Genomic DNA, 25994 nt, shown 5'->3' on the forward strand with positions numbered 1-25994 from the left:
TCTCCAACTAGCCAAAAACTCCTTCATTAACAGAAAGTGTCAAAACCTTTCAAGATCTAACTCCCCTCGTGACTTCTGGAATCCAGCCAAAAATATCTCCAATAACTTTGCTTCTTCTTCTTCTTTCCCTCCTTTATTTCAATCAGATGGCACCACTGCTATCACATCTATTTCTAAAGCTGAACTCTTCGCTCAAACCTTTGTTAAAAACTCTACCTTGGACGATTCAGGGCTTGTTCCTCCCTCTCCTCCACCCTCTGACTACTTCATGTTACCTATTAAAATTCTTCGCAATGATGTTTTTCATGCCCTCGCTGCCCTAAAGCCTCGGAAGGCTTATGGACCTGATGGGGTCCCTCCTATTGTTCTCTGAAACTGTGCCTCCGTGCTTGCACCTTGCCTAGTCAAATTCTTTCAGCTCTGTCTGTCAACATCTACCTTTCCTTCTTGCTGGAAGTTTGCCTACATTCAACCTGTTCCTAAAAAGGGTGACTTTTCTAATCCCTCAAACTACCGTCCTATTGCTTTAATTTCCTGCCTATCTTAAGTTTTTGAATCTATCCACAACAGGAAGATTCTTAAACATCTATCACTTCACAACCTTCTATCTGATCGCCAGTATGGGTTCCGTCAAGGCCGCTCTACTGGTGATCTTCTGGCTTTCCTTACTGAGTCTTGGACATCCTCTTTTAGAGATTTTGATGAAACTTTTGCTGTTGCCTTGGACATATTAAAAGCTTTTGATAGAGTCTTGCACAAAGCTTTGATTTCCAAACTACCCTCATGCGGCTTCTATCCTTCTCTCTGTAACTTCATCTCAAGTTTCCTTTCTGACCGTTCTATTGCTGCTGTGGTAGACGGTCACTGTTCTTTTCCTAAATCTATTAAGAGTGGTGTTCCTCAGGGTTCTGTCCTGTCACCCACTCTCTTCTTATTATTCATTAATGATCTTCTAAACCAAACTTCTTGTCCTATCCACTCTTACGCTGATCATACCACCTTGCACTTTTCCACGTCTTTTCATAGACGTCCAACCCTTCAGGAAGTAAACATTTTACGCAGGGAAGCCACAGAACGCTTGACTTCTGATCTTTCTAAAATTTCTGATTGGAACAGAGCAAACTTGGTGTTGTTCAATGCCTCAAAAACTAAATTCTTTCATCTATCAACTCGACACAACCTTCCAGACAACTATCCCCTCTTCTTCAATGACACTCAACTGACCCCCTCTTCTACACTGAACATCCTCGGTCTGTCCTTTGCTTATAATCTGAACTGGAAACTTCACATCTCATCTCTAGCTAAAACATCTTCTATGAATTTAGGTGTTCTGAGACGTCTCCTCCAGTTTTTCTCAACCCCTAGCTGCTAACTCTGTACAAGGGCCTTATCCGTCCATGTATGGAGTATGCTTCACATGTCTGGGGGAGTTCCACTCATACTGCTCTTCTAGACAGGGTGGAATCAAAAGCTTATCGTCTCATCAACTCCTCTCCTCTAACTGACTGTCTTTAGCTTCTCTCTCATCGCCGCAATGCTGCATCTCTAGCTGTCTTCTACTGCTAACTGCTCTTCTGATCTTGCAAACTGCATGACTCCCCTTCTCCTGCGGCCTCGCTGCACAAGACTTTCTTCTTTCTTTCACCCCTATTCTGTCCACCTCTCTAACGCAAGAGTTAACCAGTATTCTCAATCATTCATCCCTTTTTCTGGTAAACTCTGGAACTCCCTGCCTGCTTCTGAATTTCCACCTTCCTATGACTTGAATTCCTTCAAGAGGGAAGTTTCAAGACACTTATCCTTCAAATTTTGACTACCGCTTTGGACCCTTTTATGGGACTGGCATTTTAGTGGGCATTTTTTTATCGGATTTTTGTTGCCCTTGGTCAGTGTCCCTCCTACAAAAAAAAAAAAAAAAAAAAAAAAAAAAAAAAAAAATATATATATATATATATATATATATATATATATATATATATATATATATATATATATATATATATATATATATATATATATATATATATATATATATATATATATATATATATATATATATATATATATACTTTTCATGTTTTATACGTACTTTGGTATTTTCTTTTCTTACGACTATCAGATGATGACAAATCTGAGACTATTTACCTATTCTGTATTCGTGTTCATTCCTCGAGTTGCCCAGTTATGCTTTATGTAAATACTGACCTCACACACTGCAGGTGCTTGATACTGTATACCTCTGCGTAAATTTTTCCTCAGTGCTGATTCTGTTTATCTTTGTCACGTGCTCACTGGAGTGCATCTAAACACTGAAGAAATATTGGAGTCTTGTGATGGGCGCATGGTGTTGATTGTTTTTTGTAATGAGTTCTAAGGTGAGTATTGCCCGCGAGTACACATGTCGCTACTGCTGCTTCCTCTCCTAACTGTGTACATCCTGTTCCTATCGGCAAGCAGTTTGAATGAGTAGGTAAGTTTCATAAAGAGACTGCCACGTGTACGTCCGAGTCTTCTACCAGCTTCCTTTATTTTCCTTTAATTTTATGTAATCTGGGGACGGTGAATATATATCAACTCTAGGAGTAAAATTAACTTTCCATGAGCTAATGCCTGGCAGCGCCAATATGTGAAGTTGTTAATCTAGATAGAAGATACTTGATGTTCCCCGGAAACATGTATCCCATCTTCAAACTTTAATAACTGAAGACCTTAGTACGCAGCTGAGCAATACACACGAGAGGTAAACGTTATAAAGTGGAGTAACTTCCTCCATTAGGAAAATAAAGAAGAAAAGAAAATACAGACATAGGATGAATTTTGGTCTTCTGTATCTAAAACAATGAAAGAAAAAGACATTATTATATGTCACTCTTCCCAATAAGCCCTGGTGGAGATTGCCATCTAAACACACTATATATAATTCAGAACATCCCACTCATTTTTCGAGCGTGCAGGCTTGGTAAGTTCCTTTGCGGCAGGTGGTCTCTCATACTGTGTAAGCTTCGTTTACAAGTTATGTCACTCATGTGGGAATATTGTTTTGCCCTCCATCTTTCACGAAGAGGCTGGAAAACTCTCTTATATTTATTTATTTATCCATTTATTTATATTCATATATTTCTTCACTTATTCATTTACTTGATCTGGTAAGCAGCTAAGAGAGAAATAAGAATACACACACACACACACACACACACACACACACACACACGTCATGAAAGGTATATACCATACAAAATGTCCGTTGGATATAAATTTATTGTGGTCAAAGATATAACAGGAATATTGTTTCCTGCAGCCATGACCTGAGGTGTTCAGATCATTGAACTCTGACCCTGAATGTGACTGACCTTCATATAACATTTGACACTTAGACTTCCGAGCGCTGAGCTGTGACCTGCCAAGAGAGGCACACACACAGACACACGCACACACGCTTGCTCTGCTTCCCTTGCTCCCGTCCCCGCCGCAGCAACGCAGACACCCATATGGACACCACACTGAACACCACCATTGATCGAGTACAAAATGAGTAGTTACTCCTCATGCTTGTTACAGTTCTAGAGATGAAACAGTATTGAGTTATATGTACAAAAAATAATGCTAGTCAATTTATGTAATATAGTGAGTTATTTACACGACGCTACGTGAGCCCAGGTGAGGATCACAGTGTGGCCTGCGTGAAGCCTCGGTGTGGCCCAAGTAAATGCCCAGCGTGATCCAGATTGAAATGTGGCCTTTGTGCGGGTCCGGGAGTGTGGCCCAGCAGTGTTCCGGCGCGGCACAGGTATGGCTGGCTGTGGCCCACGGATGAAAGCTCACACTAATGACTGGCAGAAAGTTTTAATATTAATCTGTTCCGGTGTTACACACAGATAAAGACACACACACACACACACACACACACACACACACACACACACACACACACACACACACACACACACACACACACACACACACACACACACAAACACAAACACACAAATTGCTTAGGTCTCTTGATAAAACACATCTTTTAAGAACAGTACATCCAAGACACACTTCACAAACCAACACAGCCTAGAACACTTTGGCACCACCGATTTCTTTTCTTACACAAAGCATGCCCACTGACCGTCCCTCGGCAGTACAGGATGACATGTTTTGATGCCAGTCGTAGAGGGAACTGACAACCCGCCCGGACCATATATTTATTTATTTATTTATCTATTTTTCAAATTTAGGTTTTCTTAAAGTAAAAAAGAAAAGAAAAAAAATCAACTAAGGCTTAATTATTTTTACAGTCCTAATTCTGAAAGATAAATTTGTCTTGATATCTACGCTTCGGAGTGGACTACATCAGCTGTAGCTCATCCCTGTAGACTCTACGTAGTCTACACACACGGTGGTTCCTCAGATAATCTTGCTTTTTCAAAATGATGCCGCATTATATAGTTTCCCGTCTACACAGAACTCTCCCGCTGGCTGGAACCAAAGTCCAGCCCGGTTTTAGGGTCTATCAACTGGGCCAGCGTCATCTCTCTTTCGGGACTTCCGGCGACCATAGAAGTGGAACCGCGGCGTCTTACTGAAGACAGAGCAGGTGTAACGCGCCCCAAGATTTCGTTCTGCCCTAAGCTAAAGCGATGATGGGCATAGGAGCGCGAAGGAAGTGTGGAAAACTGGTTCCTATAAGAAACAGGTAATAGCGGCTGCGTGCGGGAGATGGAAGCTGAGGGGTGGCTGTAAGAGGTGTCTGCGGGAAAGGATATGTGCAGAGAAGCCAGCTCGTTGGGGTATGTTGGGGAAGAGGGCGTGGAAGACATGTGGGGATAGGGAGGGAGATCATGCGAGAGAGTGTAAGTGGACGAGCGGGGTGCAGGAGGCGGTGGCGAGGAGGAGACCAGCCCGTGACCCAACTGCAAGAGTGGGTCACCATCGCGGGACAGCAGTGATGATCTCTGCAAGGCAAGAAAGATGATCGTTAGTGGACTGAGGAAAAAAAAAAAAAGAAAATCTGTTTACCCGTCTCTGCTTTCACTAGTTTACAACGCTACCAATCAACTCATTCTCTTTCTTACGTTCTGCTTATCTATCTCTGCATCCTTTATCCTCCCACACTCATGAAACACTACGTACAGTGCGTACGCAACACTACTGCATAAAAGACATGTAGTTTCTCACCAACACTCGGACAAGATTATCGACACACCAAGTATGCACGGCCCTTTCATATGCCATAGACTTCTTTATACATAAGCATAAATCGCCATGGTACTTACAAAGATAGATATATAATACATGAAGAAGGATACATGTAGATATATAGATGATTGATCGATTGACTGATTGGCTGTTTTGCTGCTTGATTGTCTGAAATCTTTTATATTTTTCTAAAGGGCTGTCAATCATTTGGCGCTGAATGGAGTTATTTTTGTGGGGTAACTGATGTTGTGAATATTTAATACAGAAAATGTGACAGACAGAACACAACGTTCATAATAATAGAAATGTAAATGATCAGGAGAGGAATCATATGTAAAAGGTAGCAAATGTCATATAGAATGCAAAATTAAATGGTAAGAATCAAGTCTGGGATGAACATAGAGCACTAGAACAAGCCAATGCAGTCAGTGTGTGCCCTTAATCATAAAAAAAAAGCAGTACCAGTTGATGCTATTAAAAAAAAAAAAACTTATGGCACAGTCAAAAGAAGAAATATCGAGCATTTTTTCCAATTTATGTAGAAGGATTAGAACTGCGCGGATCAGCCAGCCTGGTTCTTGCATATTTCACTCAGACTGTCCCTTTGTAACGTTGTCCAGACTCAAAACAAAACTGTCGACACGCCTCCCCTGCTACACCATTTTCAAGCAGTGGGTCATTGAGTCTCTCTGCCACAAGCATGTTGCAATGTCACTCTGCATCGTCGTGATGATGAAGTGTTATGACAGTCCTGGAGCAAGAACATGTGAGCCTCGTGAATAGATTCTCATTGATCTTGTTTGTCCTGGCGGCAAGTAAGGCGACACAAGGGTTTAGTCGAGGTATCATCCTGTCAATTATTACTGTTAGTTTGGCTGCATTCAGTACAAAGGAGCATTGTATTTCCCGGCAATCATGTATCATTTTCTGTTGCGTCACAGTGATATGCGCTCAATGTGAAGCCCAACAGAACTGTGTAGGTATGTTCAATTTATTCTTAATTCCCTGTGTTCGTTGACAAGTGGAGCGTGCAGCTACTTCATGTGAGACAGACAACCTTAATAAGCAATGAAGGAGTGACGTCAACCTTTCTATGATGACATTTGTTTCCAAAGATGATATTCGCCTTACTGAGGAAGGAACTGACGAAGCCAATTGGACCACAGACCAAACTGACGATACCAGTACTCCCTATTTATCTATCTGTTTATTTGCTTTGTGCCTGATAATTGCCCTTTGGGAAGCTGACCATTTTGCTGTTATACATGATCTGGAGCAATTAGTGCAGTACCTCATCCATATTCTTATGGATGTTCCCAACATTCTCGATCTTTTCCTAGCCTCTAATCCTTAAGCTTATTCTGTTCTACTGTTCTCTCCGTCAGGCTCCTCCAGTCATGATCTTATTTCCGTATCCTGTTTTATCTACCCAGTACAGCCTCTGGACCAACCAAAGTGGAGCTGCTTCTGACACTACAAATCTGTTAAGTGGGAGGAGCTGAAGTGGTGTTATTCTGACTTTACATGGGATGAGTATTGCTTCAGTGTTGGAGATACACTTCTCTGTAGAAAGTGTATGACAAGGATGATTGTGTCTGGCATGAAGACATACATTCCACACTCCTTTAATACTATATTCCATATACCCTGGTTCATACTCATTCTGCTTTCATGCAGTCCAGAATAGAGAGGCGGCTCACAGATACTGTATTAACTTCTTTAATTAATACTAAAATAATGTCAAAATCTAGCCTGTTCATATTTTTTTCGTGATTTCTAACATATAGATAAAAAGATATTTCCGACAAAATTTCTTCATAATTTTCCCTTCTGTTTCATCCATACGGCTCCATTGCCACCTCCTCTATCTCTAAAAGCTGAACACGTTCTCTAAGACCTTTACTGGTAAATTCGAGTTGGTTGATTCAGGGTTTGTTTTTCCATCATCACGTCTCTCCAGTTATATTATGCTTGGTATAGAAATTCCTCGAAGTGTTGGATTCTGTGTTCCCTGCAGCCTTAGGTCTCATCCTTAGAAGGTTCCTGACCCTAATGGAGTCCCTCTCATCATTATCCATAATTGATTCCATGTTTGTTCCTTGCCTGGTCAAATTTTTCCATCTTTTCTGTCAACATCCACTTCCTTTCTTGCTGGAAGTATGCGTACATTCAACTTGTCTTTAAGAAGTGTGATCGCTCAAACCCTTCAAACTACGAATGCATAGCTCTGATTTCATGTCTTTATAAATTTTTAGTCTATGCTCAACGGAAATATTCCGAAAGACCTATCTGCTCGTAACCTTTTCACTAATCAGTATGGATTCTATGAAGGATGATCCAGTGCCAATTTTACAGATTTCCTTACGAAATCTTGATTAGCCTCTCTTAGGAATTTCTGTGAAAGTTTTGCTCTTGCATTAAAAGCTTTTGATAGAGTTTTAGCATAAATCTTAATGTTTAAGTTTTCCTCCTATGATTTCTATTAATTTCTACATCTTTATCTCAATTTTCCTTTTATTGCCATTCTCCCGCCGTAATAGTAGACGGCCAGTTTTCTCTTAAACCTTTTTAAAATAGTGTTCCATAAGGTTCTTTCCTGTCACGCCATCTCATTCCTGTTACTCATAAAGTATCCTCTCGGTAAGAATTCTCATCTTATCCGTGCTCACGCAGGTGACTCTACCCTACTTTCCTCATCGCCATTTGCCAGACACCAGACTCAGCTGGAATTAAGAAGTTCACTTGGAGAATCCACAGAACACTTCACTTCTCATCTTTCTATTATTTTACAGTGGGGAAAGGCAAACATTGTGTTCAGTGTCTCAAAAACTCAATCCCTTTATCTATCCGTTCCACACAACCGTCTTCAGTGTACTCATCTCCTCTTCTGCACTGAACATTCATGGACTGTCTTTCACGAAAGATCTCAATCTTTTGTTTTGCTGAAGCAGCTTCCATGTAGTTGGATGTTCTGTGTCGTCTCCACCAATACTTTTCCTCCTTCCATTACTTACTTTATAAAGACGTCTTATCTGGCCAATGCGTGGAGTGCTGCTCACATGTATGGTATAGGAAGGTTCAACTCAATCAGCCCTCCCAATAAACAGGGTGGAGTCAAAAGCTTTTCGTCTCATCGATTCCTCCCAGCATCTCGATTCTCACACTCACCGCCGCAATGTTGCATCTCTTACAATCTTCTACCGTTATTTCCATTGTTATTGCTCTTCTGAACTTGCTAACTGCATGCCTTCCCCCTCCCGCGGCCTCGCTGCACAAGACTTCTTACTCTCACTCCTATTCTGTTCATCCTCGGCTCTTGTTTATTTTGAGAGGATAAATGATCTTTCCAGTATTTTTTGCCTAAATGTCTTGACTTTACTTAACCATGAGTAAAGAAATCTCAATATTAAATTTGTTGTCGAACTCCCAAAACCTTTTCTTTAGTTTGGTGAAGAAAATGATCTTCCCACTACTTATCATAATATTCTGGGCTTTGCTTTGAGACAAGAAATGCAGTATTACACTAGCTAGTCCTTACGTATTGTATTATTATAGTATATGGTGAATAAAAATATAACGTAACGAATAATTCTTGTAAGAAAACAAATTTATTGATTATCAGTCATTTCTCTAAATGCTTAATGGGCAAACTCTTTGGAATATTTGAAGATAATCTCACAAATACGTAAATGTAATGTGATGATATATTTTGAAATGTTTTCAAAATATCGAACATTAAGGGTTATGAGATCACAACTGCCTCAACTAAACAACAGTGTGCTTAAAGCTTATGTGGGAAACGACGTAAGATTTTTATTTTCCACCTTAAAACACACACATTTCTCTCTCTCTCTCTCTCTCTCTCTCTCTCTCTCTCTCTCTCTCTCTCTCTCTCTCTCTCTCTCTCTCTCTCTCTCTCTCTCTCTCTCTCTCTCTCTCTCTCTCTCTCTCTCTCTCATCTTACAATCCACGAGCAGAGTTTAGAGGAGGATCAGTGTTCCAGTTATATCGGAGAAAATGAATAGTATTTTCTTTATTATTTTACTTCTTTGATGTGAACCAAAATTAATGACGTTTCTAATCGCTTGCTCTCGTGCGTCCACTCATTCCTCGATCCCTCAATAAGCGATCGTCGTCTCTCTTTCTGACACATCAGTAAGCTTTGAATTCGTTCCCCTTCTTGAACATTTAACTGATAAAGAGCATTATAATTATTCATTCATTCATTGTCTTTTTATTCCTGTCATCTTTTTTGAAGGTTAACTAAAATTAAATTATTATTTATTAGCTCATTCACTTTAATATAGCTGACACACACACACACACACACACACACACACACACACACACACACACACACACACACACACACACACACACACACGTGCGCGCGCCACACAAAAGTAAGGAAAAAAGAAAGGGTTATATTTCTTCTACCTTTCCACATTTTTCTCCCTTTCACGACGATCCACTCCTTCCCTTTAATGCTGAACCGCGTCCCTCGCCCTATTCCTCCTCTGGTACTTTCTCCTCCAGTCACTCGCCCGCCTCGCCTCGCCTCCCCTTCCCTCGCCTTGCCTCAACCTCTCGTTGGCTTCTTTGGACACCAACGCACTACCACCCTCGCTCGAGTCTTCTACTCACTTGTTTATTGATTACCTAGCTACTGGGGACACGGGTGGCACATTGAGTTACCTGTCCCGCGGGAATAACGCTCCGCCTGCAGTATCACAGAGCCTTCCTCCTCCTCCTCCTCCTCCTCCTCCTCCTCCTCCTCCTCCTCCTCCTACATCTTTTTTTTTCTTTTTTGTTTTTACATTTCCTTCTTCCTTGCCTTCCTCTTTCCTCTTCTTTCCTCTGTCTTCTATCTCCTCTCTCTCTCTCTCTCTCTCTCTCTCTCTCTCTCTCTCTCTCTCTCTCTCTCTCTCTCTCTCTCTCTCTCTCTCTTTCTCTCTCTGTTGTTGTTGTTGTTGTTGTTGTTGTTGTTGTTGTTGTTGTTGTTGTTGTTGTTGTTGTTGTTGTTGTTGTTGTTGTTGTTGTTGTTGTTGTTGTTGTTGTTGTTGTTGTTTTGTTATTATTATTATTATTATTATTATTATTATTATTATTATTATTATTATTAGTAGTAGTAGTAGTAGTAGTAGTAGTAGTAGTAGTAGTAGTAGTAGTAGTAGTAGTAACAGTAGCAGTAGTAGAAGTAGAAGTGGTAGTACTAGTAACAGCAGTTATAACAGTGGCAGTAGTATTTGTTCCTTTTTCATTTATTCAGTCATTGATTAATTTTGCTTCCTTTCTTTGCGTATTACTTTAGACAGTTTTTTTTTTTTTTTTTATCGGTATGAATAAATGATGACGATTCATTCCTGTTACCTGCACCTCATTTGTATCCTACACGTGCGCTGCGGTAACTTAATGACGACTTAATGATATCGTGTTACAGAAAATTATTATAATTCAACACGGACGTTGTTGTTTAATTTGTAATATATATATATATATATATATATATATATATATATATATATATATATATATATATATATATATATATATATATATATATATATATATATATATATACATACATATATATATATATATATATATATATATATATATATATATATATATATATATATATATATATATATATATATATATATATATATATATATATATATATATATATATATATATATATATATATATATATATTAAACGACAACATCTGTGTTAAATGATAATAAAATACGATACATAAAAAAATTTAGTTTGTAGAAAAAAACGGTTGTTTTAACTGGCAGTACATTCATCACAGTGATGTATTGTGGGATGTTTCTACGTGACGTGCTTCTCACTATACTTTCCAGCTCAGTCTTTATATATATATAGATATATATATATATATATATATATATATATATATATATATATATATATATATATATATATATATATATATATATATATATATATATATATATATATATATATATATATATATATATATATATATATTATTGACTTTTTTTCGTACATATTATTGTGTGCTATCAATGTTCATCTTAGTAACCATAGAATGTGTGACGTAGAAGAAGTTTCATGCGTCGTGATAATAAATTGGTGCAGACATTTAATGTATGCTTTCTTCTTCCCCTTGTAAATTAAGATGTTTGGCACAGCAGCAAGAATAACGATGCTAGTCCTCTGCTTGACTTACAATCTAGACGCACTCAGAACTTTAGCTGCTAAAGACACATTCTGTCTGGCTAAAGTAAACTCACGTCGTGTGTGTAATACTTACCTCCCTTTATCCGATGCCCGGCATGGTTTTCCGGCGACTCGTCAAAGAAAACTCTTGTGTGATACGAGCTTGTCTTTACTCTTTCTCTCTCTTCTGAGTACGGAAGATTTTTCAGCCAGAGGAGCGACTAATGCTGGTAATCTAGCTGTAATCTGACAGGTGCTCCGTAATCGGCGTCTCTATTCCTATATATGTTACTGCCCTCTCTTCACGGCCCTCGTTTTATAGCGTCCTCCTCCTCCTCCTTCTTGTCCTCCTCCTCGTCCTCCTCCTCCTCCTCCTCCTCCTCCTCCTCCTCCTCCTGTCACTACTACAATTACTTTTTTCTCGCCACTTTTGCCCCCATATTCTTTCTCCTCATCTCCCTACGCATCGTCTTCCTTTCCCGCCTGATCCTTTTTCTCCTCGTGCTCATTTCCTTCCTCTTACTTTTGCTTATCTTCTTCCTCCACTTTTCTCTATTTTCCTTCCGTCATTTCCTTCCTTCCTTGCCTTATTTGCCTCAATGTTCACGCTTCTCTTTTGTCTTTTCTTTTTTTGGCCATCAGTAGCTGTTTTGTCTCTTTTTACATTTACGCTCTTACTCTAGTTTTTTTTTCTTTTTTAATCTTTTCCTTGTCTTCTCTTTCTTACTTCCTTGTGTTTCATATTCTCTCATTCTTCTTTCTTCATGTCGGTGTCCTCGTTTCTCCTTCCTTTTATCTTTCTTGCTTTCTTTTCTCCTTCACTTCGCCTTCCTTCCTAATCTTATTCCTTACCTCTCCCTAATCATCCCTCTTCTCCTTCTTCTTCCTCCTCTTCCTCCTCTTCTTCCTCACCTTACTTAGCGACCTACTAATTAAATTCCGTTTCAGACGCTGGAGATTTTTCATTTTTTTTCACCATTCCACTAATTGCCCTCTTTTGACTCTCTCTCTCTCTCTCTCTCTCTCTCTCTCTCTCTCTCTCTCTTTCTGTGAGTGTGTGTGTGTGTGTGTGTGTGTGTGTGTGTGTGTGTGTGCGTGTGTGTCTTCTCTCTATTTCCTTATCTGTGTATGTGTGTTCTCTCTTTATCTCTTTAACTCTGTGTGTCTGTCTGTGCGTCTGTGTATCTGCCTGTGTGTCTGTGTGTCTGTCTGTTTGCCTCTCTCTCTCTCTCTCTCTCTCTCTCTCTCTCTCTCTCTCTCTCTCTCTCTCTCTCTCTCTCTCTCTTAATTGATGGCTTCCTCCCCTGTGCCTTCTGTCCGTCCGTTTCGCCGGCCTCCCTCGATCTTCACGGCTTTTCCTTTCTCTCTCTTTCTCTCTCCTTCCGTTTCTCTCCCCTCCTATCTTCTATCTCCTGGCCTCCCTCTCCCTCTCCTTTCAGTCCTCCCTTGAGAGGTCCTCAACTTTTTTTTTTCTCTTTCTCTCCAACGCAACTTTTCTTCAACACTTCACCAAAAATGTTGCGAGAGAGAAAAAAAAAAACATTAATGGTGAAAGGACGCTATAATGTTTGTTGATGGCGTCAGCTTCAACACATAATCTTTGTTGCCGAATGAGTTTCATAAAGCCCAGTTTGGGGGCTTATGGTATTGTGCTCTGGAGTACGTGAGGATACTTGACTGATGCTTAAATATGAGTCTCATTACCGTGGTGGTGATGGAAGTATATTTTATGGTACTTTGTGGATCAGTGGCAAAGTACTTCAGGAAAATTTTTGGTTTTGTAAGCTTACGTGAGCAAAATATAATCTGCTTTGGAAATAAGGGTGGGGAAATATCAATAGAGAACTAAAGGAAGAAAATAACGTCATTCGAAGCTATTTCATGATTATCATAAAACAAAACAAAAAAAATTGATGACTCAAAGTAAAGGTGCACTGGACCATCTTATAATGTACAATCATTAAAAAATAAAAAAAATAAATAGAGTATTGCAGCTCCTCACCTGCCGCAGGAGTGAGAGTGGCGGAGTGTAGAAGGACCCGTAGGACTGACCAGCTGGGGGATCTTCTCGCTGCAAGTCACTCTGCAGGTCAGGGTGAGCCATGTCACGGGAGAAGTCTTCACGCTGGTCGTGGGACGAGGCGCCTTCAGGGGATGCCTCCCCCTTGAACACCTGAGCTGTGTCCTTCACCTGGTGGTCTGGGAGAGGAAAAATATACCCTGTATATATATATATATATATATATATATATATATATATATATATATATATATATATATATATATATATATATATATATATATATATATATATATATATATATATATATATATGACTTACACAAGCGTCGGTCATCCATAATGTCTTCTTGATTATTCAAATGTTGGGAATTATAAAAGCATTCCATAAATTCTACAAATCTGACTTGACTCTCATCCTCTCGGCCGCACCACCCCGCGGCGCACCGAGGCTCACCGTTCTTCTTAGAGATAATGAGACCAAAAAGCCGCTTATCTTTAAGTCGCAAGCAAGAATGATTCATATAATTTTACAACGCTGAGCGTCGTAATTGTGGCTTAATGCTGCCAAGCGATGGTAATTTCATGGATCGTTACGTTATATCTGACCAATACATCTAGTGGTAATTAGTAAAGAAAATTAATGCGAGGAGAGGTCCTGCACACCGCGAGATGCGTGGGAACTGGAGGACTGGAAGCCAATCTCCGGAACAGGATTCACTGTCACTCGTGGAAAAAAAAACTATCCCCAACTTCGTTATCTTGTACATCTAGGAAAGAAAAAAGAAAGAGAGGAGAGAAATAAGTACTTAAGGTATATATATATATATATATATATATATATATATATATATATATATATATATATATATATATATATATATATATATATATATATATATATATATATATATACGAGTATATATATGATAAAAAAAATAACCCTTTTGAAGGTTGCGTGATGCCTTGAGCGGGGTTGCGAACGTTTAATCCCTATATTTCCCGGAGAGTTGTGTGTGGAAGATAAACTTTGTGCTTCTAATTAGCATTTCAGTGCAAGTTTTTTTTCCCTCACCCCATCTAAATTAAACGTACAAGAGAGCGAGCAGCAAACAACTACAAAGTCTTCACAATGTGCCGACCTGCAAAAGGCAAACATTTACACCTAAAAACATAAATTTCGAAATGTAATCAACACACCTTTGATGGTTACACAACTTGCTAATAATTAAATGGAAAATTATCCGATTATAGAGACACATTGGGTTAATTACTCCTGTTGGAACTGTCAATATCAGGGTCATAAAGCGCCACTTTCTGCGTTAACCATTACGAATTATCGCCCATCACATTGGCACCATCGCTGCTGCCACCATACCTTTTATGGGCCCGCCGCTGCTGTCATCACCTGCGCCACACCAACACCGCCAGCATGCCCACCACTGCAGCCAGCGTCAGTGTTGGCAATGCTCTCGACTGCCGCGGACTCTGATCCTCGTAATATGGACCGAATATGACACAGAAGTCTGCTCGTTAATTATGGTCTTGAAAGGACTTGTCCGACATTACCTCTAAATTGGGTGTTTCTTTGGCTACTGCCGCTCCCTTTTCTCTCGTGGGGCGCGGAGGTGAGCATGGGAGAGAGGGGAGGGAAAATATTCTGTGGATCATGGAGTGAAAAAAAATGAAAGAGGGACAGAGAGAGAGGGAGGGAAAGATGAGAGATGAAACATTGGGGAGATAGAAAAGAGACGGGAGAAGGGGTGGAAACTTGGAGGACACAGGAGAGGAAATTTTAGTGGGAAAAAAGGGGGAGGGAAGGAATGAAAAGTCAGAGGGGGGAAAAGGAGGAGGAAGGAAGAAGAGAAGTTAGACACGGACGGGAGGGAGGGGAGAGAGTAGCGAAGCGAGTAAAATTCTGAGGGGAGAGAAATAGAAGAGGGTTCAGCCACCAGCTCTTAGAACTCATTGTCACGTGAGAAAAGTGCCTCTTCTCTCTCCTCCAGTGTCGGTTTCCACTGTACCCTTCTTTAATATCAGAGAGAGAGAGAGAGAGAGAGAGAGAGAGAGAGAGAGAGAGAGAGAGAGAGAGAGAGAGAGAGAGAGAGAGAGAGAGAGAGAGAGAGAGAGAATTTCTTCTTTCTACTGTCCTCCCTACCCACCACTTCTCTCTTTCTCTTAATTGGAGCTTCTTCCCGTGAGACCAGGGGATAAGTGGATTGAGTTACTCGATAGATAGCGCCTTCTTGACCTAAGCTGTGGTCGAGGCAGCGGCGCCCACAACCCACCGCTCTCACGATGTAGTCAACACTCCTCCCGAGACCTCGCAAGTTTGTCTGTTCAGAACATGAAGTGCGCGGTGGAGCGTGTGCGTAAATTAACATGAGTTGTCGAGTGGTATTGCCTGCAGCGAGAACAAGAATGAAGGAACTCGCCCACGTGAATCTCACATTTGATTGTATAAGTAATTGTATTTAGTTATATATATATATATATATATATATATATATATATATATATATATATATATATATATATATATATATATATATATATATATATATATATATATATATATATATATATATATATATATATATATATATATATATATATTAGGTTAGGTTAGGTTAGGTTAGGTTAGGTTAGGTTATGTTATATATATATATATATATATATATATATATATATATATATATATATATATATATATATATATATATATATATATATATATATATATATATATATATATATATCTTCATCTTTTATTTTTCGTAGTGAGTAATTAGTGCGTCAATGGTAAGTCTTCCAACTTTTTTTTTACTTTATCACGCGTGAAAAATTATTATTAAATTTGATGAAAAAACGTCTTAATTGGTCGCTTTAATTAACGCTTTTCTTTTGTTCTAAACAGCCAGAGGTGTTGCTGACGAAGCGTTCAAATGCATCCTGTCACAAGGAACAAAATCGTTAGGGAGGATAAGACAGACCCTTAAAAATCGTCCCTCCATTGTCACTGAATCCGCCCCCAGATCGAGTCTTTTAAAGCGCGGTGACCTGAAGCCCGGCGACTGGTGGTGCTGCCTCCTCTACTGATACTGAGACTGACAGATTACAGGCCACACTTCTGACTGCTGCCGCTGCCTCGTCCACTGATATTGAAACTGATAGATTATGTAAGTTACAGGCCAAACTTACTAGAGTGTAGCAAATGACCTGACAATATGTAGTATTTACGAGGAATAGCACACAAAAAGCTACAAAACAAATGCTATAATAAAAACTATAAAACAGATAAAAAAACATTATTCCTCCATAATGGGAAACATAACATTACCAAAGACTTAAGAGGTGAGATTTTATAAAACTATACTCGTCCGCGTGATCTAACCATGTGTACAAAATACAGTCGACGACTTTACAAAATTCACAAGTACACTGTGACTTGGCACTCTCTGATATGTTGGCTGGTGTCGTGCGTCACAGTTTGACCAACGACCACCAATGAACACCTGTGTCCATCAGTGTCTGTCGAGGAATAGATGTCTTTAAGGTCCGAGAACTTGAAATGTGCAACCAGAACAATACGCATATGCGTAATTTCGTATGGCTAATTATATAATCTTATTTAATTGTTCTCCTACATTGCTACAAGATAACTGCGACAAGTGAAGGAAAACATTTCAAAGCAAGCCATACCACGAGAGACACTTAATACTACGTCTCCAAGTGATGACGTTATGACAGGTAACTCTCGCACCAGGACACACTTCGGTCATAACGCCAGGCACTTTTTTTGACCGTCATACTATTAGCGTTTCCGCCACTGCAACACCTAATTGTTGTGATGTAGCATGATAAAGGTCCCTTGATATTATGTACATGACATGATGACAAAGTATCAATGAGCTATACTGTAGATGGATAGATAGATAGATAGATAGATAGACAAATAGAAATATAGACGTATAAGCTGCTAATATAAGTAAATAAATAAAATAGATAAATAAGAAAAAAAAAAAAAAAAAAAAATATATATATATATATATATATATATATATATATATATATATATATATATATATATATATATATATAGAGAGAGAGAGAGAGAGAGAGAGAGAGAGAGAGAGAGAGAGAGAGAGAGAGAGAGAGAGAGAGAGAGAGAGAGAGAGAGAGAGAGAGAGAGAGAGAGAGAGAGAGAGAGAGAGAGAGAGATGGAAGGAATAAAATTACACATGACGCGTGCAAGTAAATCTGAAGGAAATGTCACTGTCACTGTGAAAACTGTATACAAATCATGTCATCCTTGGAGCAGTTTTCTGTGAGACGAATAAAAAGAAAAAAAAAAAGTGAGTTTTTTTTTGTATCCAGCTTTTCCTGCAACTATTCCTCTTGTGTTTGTTCCTCCTCCTCCTCCTCCTCCTCTACTACCACCACCACTACTACTACTACTGCTGCTGCTGCTGCTGCTGCTGCTGCTGCTGCTACTACTACTACTACTACTACTACTACTACTACTACTACTACTACTACTACTACTACTACTACTACTACTACTACTACTACTACAGTTACAACTACATCAAGGACAAATACCAATGCTACTACTACTACTACTACTACTACTATTTCTGCCACTTCCATTCGTCCCTCTCCTCCTGTTGGTGGTGGCGGTGCTGCTGGTACTGGTGCTTTCACTCACCGTGATTGACGGGAATGAGGTCTGGATTAGGATCGTCGCCGCCCTCGCTCGCCTCCTCCTGTCCTCTGCCCTGGGATGGTCCGTCCGCTCCCTTCATGTACACCATCTTCACTTCAGGACGAGGCACGGAGCGCTGTCGCACCTTCACCACCACGACCATTACCACACATGTCACTAGTACCGACATGGCCACGCCAGCTGCCACGCCCACGATGGGAGCGAGGCCAACCACTCCCACGCCTGTCAACAAAAAACCCGAGGAGCTCCCACCAATGCTGTTAAGTCTTATCCTATAATAATTGTTGTGTCAAGGAGGCTTCCACGTCCTGCCTGTCCCGGCAACACACCTGTTTCCGTTTTGCTCGCCTGTCTCAACTCTATTCTGAACATCCCCAGCCATTTCCTCCCTGCGTCCAGGCTTTTATTAAATACTTTAAAGGAAAAGTGTGCAGCCTGTACGTGGCCTGAACTACCAGGTATGTCTCACTAAAACTTTTACATACACCAGCTGCACCCTGCACAACTTGTTTGATCTCCTGAGCCGTTCTACTTTGATCCTGTTCCTTCTCTCCCCCCACTACTCTCTCTCTCTCTCTCTCTCTCTCTCTCTCTCTCTCTCTCTCTCTCTCTCTCTCTCTCTCTCTCTCTCTCTCTCTCTCTTTCTCTCACCCTCACCTGGACTCGTGCGCTTCTCCGCCACATCCTTGAGGGTAAAGATGGCCAGTCTGACGGGCTCACTCTGGCCCTTCTTATTTGTGCCATGGATGGTGAGCACGTACTCTGTGCCCGGCTCGAGGCCCGTCAGGGAGAACTCTGGTCGGGGGGAGGTGGAAGTGTTTGCCAGCACTCTGGGGGCTTTTTTGGTGTCCTGGCCCCTCGTGTGCCCCCTTGCTTGACTCACGGAGAGGGTGAAGGTCTGCGCTAGGCCTCCGTCCCACCCCGCCTGGCACCGCACGCCCACACCCGTTGAACTGATATTTTTCACCGTGCAGTTGTTAACAGGGTCTGGCGGGGCTGCAGGATAGCAAGATGGAGGTCATTTTATTGTACTGCCAAGAAGAAGTGTTGGGGGTTAGCCATGAATCATCACGGATGGCGCAGGGATATGACATTGGATAAGAGAGAGAGAGAAACAAGGAGAAAGTTGAAATGTGATGGTTAAAAATATGCAATAAATAAAACGCCAAGCCATTCGTCGTGCGAATAACAAATCAGCTGTACACGCCCGTCAGTTCAAATACATACGGCGTGTCTTGTTGTCATGTTTACTGAATTTCTTCACTCGAGCTCAAGACTGTGAAGGCAGCGAAACATTCTTGGCCTAAAAGATTTCAGGCAGAGAGTGAGGCGGGGGCCTGACACTCGCCGCCTAATGAACGGGAGGGCAGAATCTGTTGGGATGGCGGCTGGAGTCTTCGGGGCCACCTATCTCATTCTGGAGTGACGGTAACGCTCAGGACCAGCTGCCCCACCTCATTCTTGTGATGCAGGGCCAGGATGTGGTGAGGTGAGGCAAAAGTGTGGTGGAAAGGGAGTGAAAGAAGAGAGTGGTGAGGAAGCGCAGTAAAAGGAGTAGGAGTAGGTGGTGGGAAGAGGATGAGTAGTCCATGGAAAGGGTGACAAGATAATGGCGTGCTGTAGAGGTGGGAAGGTGCTGTGTGGTGGAATAAAAAAGGGGAGGTGGCTTTATTTTGATAATGGAAGACAGGGTGTGAGCATCGGGTGGAGAGAGTGAAGGCGGAGTGCACTGGAGAGGTAAAGGGGGTAAGTATTATGAAGGTGGAATGTGGAACGTGGAAGGAGTGAAAGGGAAGTGTGGCGTGGAGTAAGTGATGGAGTGGAGTGGAAAGAAAATGAAGGAGAGGCGTAAGGAATAAATAGAAAAAAAAGTGAATAAATAAATAAATAAAAGTGTGTGGGAGCAGTATATATCTCAGGCTTATTGGCATTTTATGATGCAATGGAGGACTAAAGGGAGATGGAACACTATCGCTATTAAGAAAAAATCTGTGCTAATATAGCGTGTTCAAAAGCCAGCTATCAAAAATTACGTTGTTTACAGACTTTTTTCTGCAAATGGTATAATACGCACATATTTTTTCTCTTTCTGCCATTGGTAAAGGTATAATCTGTCCACTATCTATCTATCTATCTATCTATCTATCTATCTATCCATTTATCTATTAATTTGTACTTTTGTGTCTCTATCTATGCATTTACCTATCTATTATATGTCTGTTTATTTATCTATCTATCTATCTATCCATCCATCATTCTATCTATCTGTCTATCTGTCTGTCTACCTATCTACCTTTCTATCTGTCACTTTGTCCATCTGTCTGTCTGTCTGTGTATCTACTTGACACCAGAAATGTGGAAGATGTACAAGTATTAGAAGGTCAGTTTATTCAGTGAGGTGTTTTAGTATCCCCCTCCTGATGAAGCTCAAGGCGTAATGAGGCGAAAAACAGAGAAAGGGAGCAGTTCTAGTGCACAAGTTAAAGGAGCAAGATTGTTGGTTAACTTCCATTACAAAGACAGAGTGAGGGGCAGCAGGACGTCGTTTGCATCTTGGCAAGAGCAAGGAGGCAGAGGGATGCACAATTACGATGGAATGAAAGACTCGAGACAGGCAATGGAGAGAAGAGAGTGAAGCTAAGATATGGAAAACAGCCGATGGGGAGTTGGGAGGACTGAGATATGACTAGTAATTATGAGGAATAAGCTGAAAGGGATGAATCATATCACACACACACACACACACACACACACACACACACACACACACACACACACACACACACAGCACAGCACAGCACCTCGCCTCATACCCTCTATTCCCTCACCGGCTATCCCTTGCCTCACAAAGACAGGGTGCGAGACACTGAAATGAATCTCCTCCCAGCGTACCATCTAGTGTCGAGAGGAATCTTTAAGAGCACGACGCTTGGGATGGCGGCGCGTATGATGGGAAAAGGATACCGTGGTGCAAGACGTTGGCTGGCCTGAGGAGCGAGACCATCATGGAAACTGTCTTCTCTCCTGGAGGACGCGGAGCAGGGATGAGGCGGGTGCCGTGATGGAATTTACCAGGTGGGGGTCGACTGAATGGCAATTGTGGTATGAGCAAGAGATGAGCGAAATGGAAAATATCAGAGGTTTGAGTAACGGTGACAGCAAGGTAGTGTACGCGAGTCAAAGGAGATGATTAAGACACAGATGAATTTTAGTGACAGGAAGTTGAAAAGTGAAAGGGTGATCAGAATAATTATCACAAGGAGGGACACACACACACACACACACACACACACACACACACACACACACACACACAGTACGTAGAAAAAATACGTCAGGCACAGACGACTCACAGGCGTGGATGATGTGAAAGATGCAGGGCTGGATCTGGCGGGCGACGATGTTGGTGGCCCAGCAGAGGAGGGAGCCGTAGTGCAGATGTGAGCGCGGAGTGTACGTCACCTGACTTGTCTCGGAATCCACCCGGTGCACGTCCCCGCTGGCCAGTTCCTCCACCTCCGAGGAGCTGTTGAACGCCCACCTGCCCGCCACGAGCCAGACTCAGTCAGCATAGGGAAATATACATAACATCCCCGCCCACACACCCGCCCACACACTCGCCACCACCGGCTCTGGGACCGTGATGTTGGCAGGTCATTACTGATCTTAGTGCCGTCGAGATAATGCCAAGGACAATGGCATCATCTCATAATATATGTATGAAACGTAGAGATAAACTTCCTTTTTGAAAACATATTGATATCAACGATTGATATTGGAAATTAAGGCATTTTATCTCCACTTCCTAAACAAAGCTTCTAATTTTTTCTTTATTCTGCTACTGACATCCCTTGTTGCTGCATCAGTTATTTGCTACATTTTAGAAAGCCATTAAAGATTTGACGTTATTTGTTGCACAATACAATTACTGTAATTGAGGTTAGAGTTTTCTGAAGTATTAATTATTTTGTTCTCTAGTCAATACGCAAAAGACGTACTGAGTATCGTGGTGATTATTACACTGATTAATCACATGCAATTATCAGACAAACGCATTGGAAAATGTTACTCATAATATCACGCAAAATGACGAAATTTGAAATAACGTTCAGTTTGAAACGAGAAGACAACAACGAATTATAAATAAAATTTGTTGATACTCGATAAGATTATTTGATTTATAGATAAATAAATAAATAAATAAATAAATAAATAAATAAATAAATAAATAAATAAATAAATAAATAAATATATATATATATATATATATATATATATATATATATATATATATATATATATATATATATATATATATATATATATATATATATATATATATATATATATATATATATATATATATATATATATATATATAGAAGACAGAAAACATATTAGGTGAGAAGTATTCGTAAAAGTTTGGAAAATGTATTTAATTTTAATCACTGGTAAAAGACAGAGACAACAGAACAACACGATAATAAAAGAAATATTGGAAAACGAGAACTAAAAATTGGCAACAGGAATAGAATTTCAGGCAAACTATAGAGCTTCACACCTGCTCGAAATATAGAAATGGTTTAGTTCTTGAATGAAAGGATACACAGTGAAAAGTATTAAAGAATTTCATAAATGATTGTACTCTCCAAGTGTCACCGTCCCGCTGTCCACTCAATGTCAACAAAATGTATACAAGTCACCACAGATAAAGCACGTGCACACCATCTGTCCTCAAAGACGATGGATGATTACAGGTTACTGAAGGGCTAATGTGTTCGTAAGTGTTATGAAAAATTTAGGCTGGCACATTTCCTCTTTACTTTAGTCGCTTCCTAAAAAAGTGGATATTGTATCGTAAGAATAAATCAAGAAAAAACTGACTTTGACCATTCCATTAGCTTCACTAAATTTCCAGAAAAAAAATAATAAAAACTACGAAAGGGAGAGTTTAGATTGGAACTTTACGTAATTTACCGACAACAAACCATTCAATCCAGAAAACCATTGCATAATGAATTCATATGATAGATTTTTATTTCATCATAGACATTTTGCTGAGAAAGACATCCTGACACGAGACGGAGAGGGGCAGGCGGTGGCTTGTGTGTGGTGGCCGAGTGGTGGGTGGCGTGATGCGTGATGCGCGTGACTGAAACACGAATCGAGCTAGACTGAAAGCGCCCCGAAGCCCATCTTGTGAACCACGATAATCACCAAGTTCAGTTCCTCGCCTGTCCACTCTTCTGACTGGTGCCCCTCAACCAATACTCCTCGCTTGCTTCACAGCCTGGTTGTTTCACCTGTGCTGCTGCGCCCCGCACGTCCCTTCTCTCTCTCTCTCTCTCTCTCTCTCTCTCTCTCTCTCTCTCTCTCTCTCTCATAATTGTGCACAAATCACGCCGCACCATCGAGTCTTTGTTGCCTTGAAGCACCATTAGGCATAAACAACACAACAGCTGCCACCATGCATGATAGGCAGCTAAGATTTTTTTTATTTACTTTCGAACACTCACTCGGCAATACACACACACACACAAACACACACACACACACACACACACATATTTTCCTGATTCACATTTTGCCGCACTGGTGAGAGAGGTGAGGGTGGCCATCCTTACTGGCATTGAAGCTGATGATAATAATTATGATGTTAATTATGACGCTAACTAACCAGGCACACGCCTGCAATTTATTTATTGTTATTATTATTTATTTATTTTTTTTCTTAACCAAGGGTAGCTCCAGTCCCAACCAGGGGGCGCACTGGTGGGCGCTGTAGACTCGCAATCAAGAAGGTTTGAATTCGAATCCTTGACTGAGGTAACTTACGGGGTTTCACTTCTTTAACATTTTTTTCGCCAGACAATGACTTCATACGGCATGTGAGGTAAGACGCTATGACCTTGATTGCTGGCAGGAAGAACTGAAGGCTAGAAATCATATCCTCCTGTGTGTGTGTGTGTGTGTGTGTGTGTGTGTGTGTGTGTGTACGAGCAATAAGAAAAATGATCTACGTCTTACGTTGAGGATAAGCATTATTAGGTATAAATAAAGTCAACAAATAAAAATAGGAAAGAAAATGTTCGATATACAAATGCTCTTACGGTATTCGTTTAGAAGTTTTTGGAACATTAAAATTTGACAGGCTGGTGGCGGCTGGTGGGAGGCAGGATCGCCGGGGGAGGAGTGGAAGGAGCGAGGAAGCAGAGGAGTGAGGTTTGCCATATTGATGCACCGGTTCATTTATGATTTGCTTTTGAAGTAAGAAATCAGGAAGTAAATAGACAGCAAATAGCCTGATTTTTTTTTTTTTTTTTTACCAGCTTTCCTTTACTGTGTATTTTGTATATTAGACTGTTGAGTAGTATTCCTTTATACCGTCTTGTGAAACACGAGGTGACGATCTGTATGTAGAGAATTTACCCTCATGTCTGCTTTGCATATATTGCTTGATCATCATTTCTTTATTGTTTACCGCATATTTTTACATATTGTGTAGATAAAAATAAAGCACCAACCACGAGTTCAGTGAACACTCGGGAACATACATACATCTCTCCGACATTCGCCCATGTTTCAATACTTCGTCAGCAAATACCACGACTTTCAATACCATCCTGCACTGCCGGGAAAGTTTTGCCTTTCACCCATGCATCTCTCAATACAGGTTTTAATGTAGAAAATGCATCTTTGAAAGAGGGATAAAATTCGAGGTCCGGGGCTTATTCAGATCAAGTGTGCGAAAAAACTTATCTTGAAGAGTTATGCGAGTGATGACTTTTTTTCTGATAGCAATAATATATATATATATATATATATATATATATATATATATATATATATATATATATATATATATATATATATATATATATATATATATATATATATATATATATATATATATATATATAATCATTTATTTATTTACTTATAATGCAAACATTCTGAATGTTGTAAATTCGTGGGTGGGATGGACAAAAATGAAAACATAAGTAAATAGGTAAGAAATTATTCAGATATTTGCTGAAAAACAGATCGGTTGTGCATAAAGCATTGTGACCGAAGGATTTCAGAGCGAGTAACAAAGGTAATGGAGGCAATTTATCACGCGGTATTTATAAAGTATTTTTATTGGCATTAAATAACTACAACGATGGAAAAATACGCAGTAAAGGTTGGCTCGCCGCTTTCGTTTTCTGACCACTCAGGCGCCGCTGAGTAAAACAAATATTGTATGAATAGTTCCACTCTATTGACCTTTCCTCTCGTTTCATAACAGCTTTCAGGATTGAAAACCACCTTGCAAAATTCACTGCATAAGTCACAGTTACGGCTGAAAAGTCTTTACAATTCAGCCATAATTCTATAATCTTAACACAATATTCTTAACACCTGACAGATCCATCGCATCCATCTGTGAATTACAACACACACACACAGACACACACACACACACACACACTCGCACACACACACACACACACACACACACACACACACACACACACACACACACACACACACACACACACACACACACACACACACACACACACACACACACACACACACACACACAGTTCCTGTAGATTCAGGGCGGTCAGTCATCTGGTGCATTTACTACACACCGCACCGTTGTGGTGTCGCCACTCCACGTTTCATCTGCACCTCATGGCGCCACCTGGTGGATGGTGCCGCTGTTGACTGCATTCAAGGAATGTCGAGGTGCAGCAGCTTGTTTTGTATTGTGATCAGAAATTTGTCCAGATTATTTTCCATTTGGCTTTAGGATCGATAGTGCTTGTTTCAAGTCCTCTAGCCAGTACCTTGAAGATATTCATCT

At 40.3% G+C, this 25994-nt stretch overlaps 1 protein-coding gene across 1 annotated transcript in view; it reads right to left on the reverse strand.

Annotated features, from left to right (window-relative positions):
• Positions 1–3242: 3242 nt before the first annotated feature.
• LOC135100948 (nephrin-like) overlaps positions 3243–25994 on the reverse strand; it is a 56160-nt gene continuing 33408 nt past the window's right edge. Inside the window, exons 10-14 of the mRNA XM_064004568.1 lie at positions 21496–21683; positions 18800–19138; positions 18125–18364; positions 13400–13596; positions 3243–4943 (exon numbers count right to left, since the gene is read on the reverse strand). Coding sequence (XP_063860638.1) covers positions 4446–4943; positions 13400–13596; positions 18125–18364; positions 18800–19138; positions 21496–21683 — 1462 coding nt within the window. The 3' untranslated portion in view covers positions 3243–4445. The remainder of the gene's footprint in view (positions 4944–13399; positions 13597–18124; positions 18365–18799; positions 19139–21495; positions 21684–25994) is intronic.

The sequence above is a fragment of the Scylla paramamosain genome, chromosome 1 (genome assembly GCF_035594125.1).
Source record: "Scylla paramamosain isolate STU-SP2022 chromosome 1, ASM3559412v1, whole genome shotgun sequence".
NCBI classification, from domain to species: domain Eukaryota; kingdom Metazoa; phylum Arthropoda; class Malacostraca; order Decapoda; family Portunidae; genus Scylla; species Scylla paramamosain.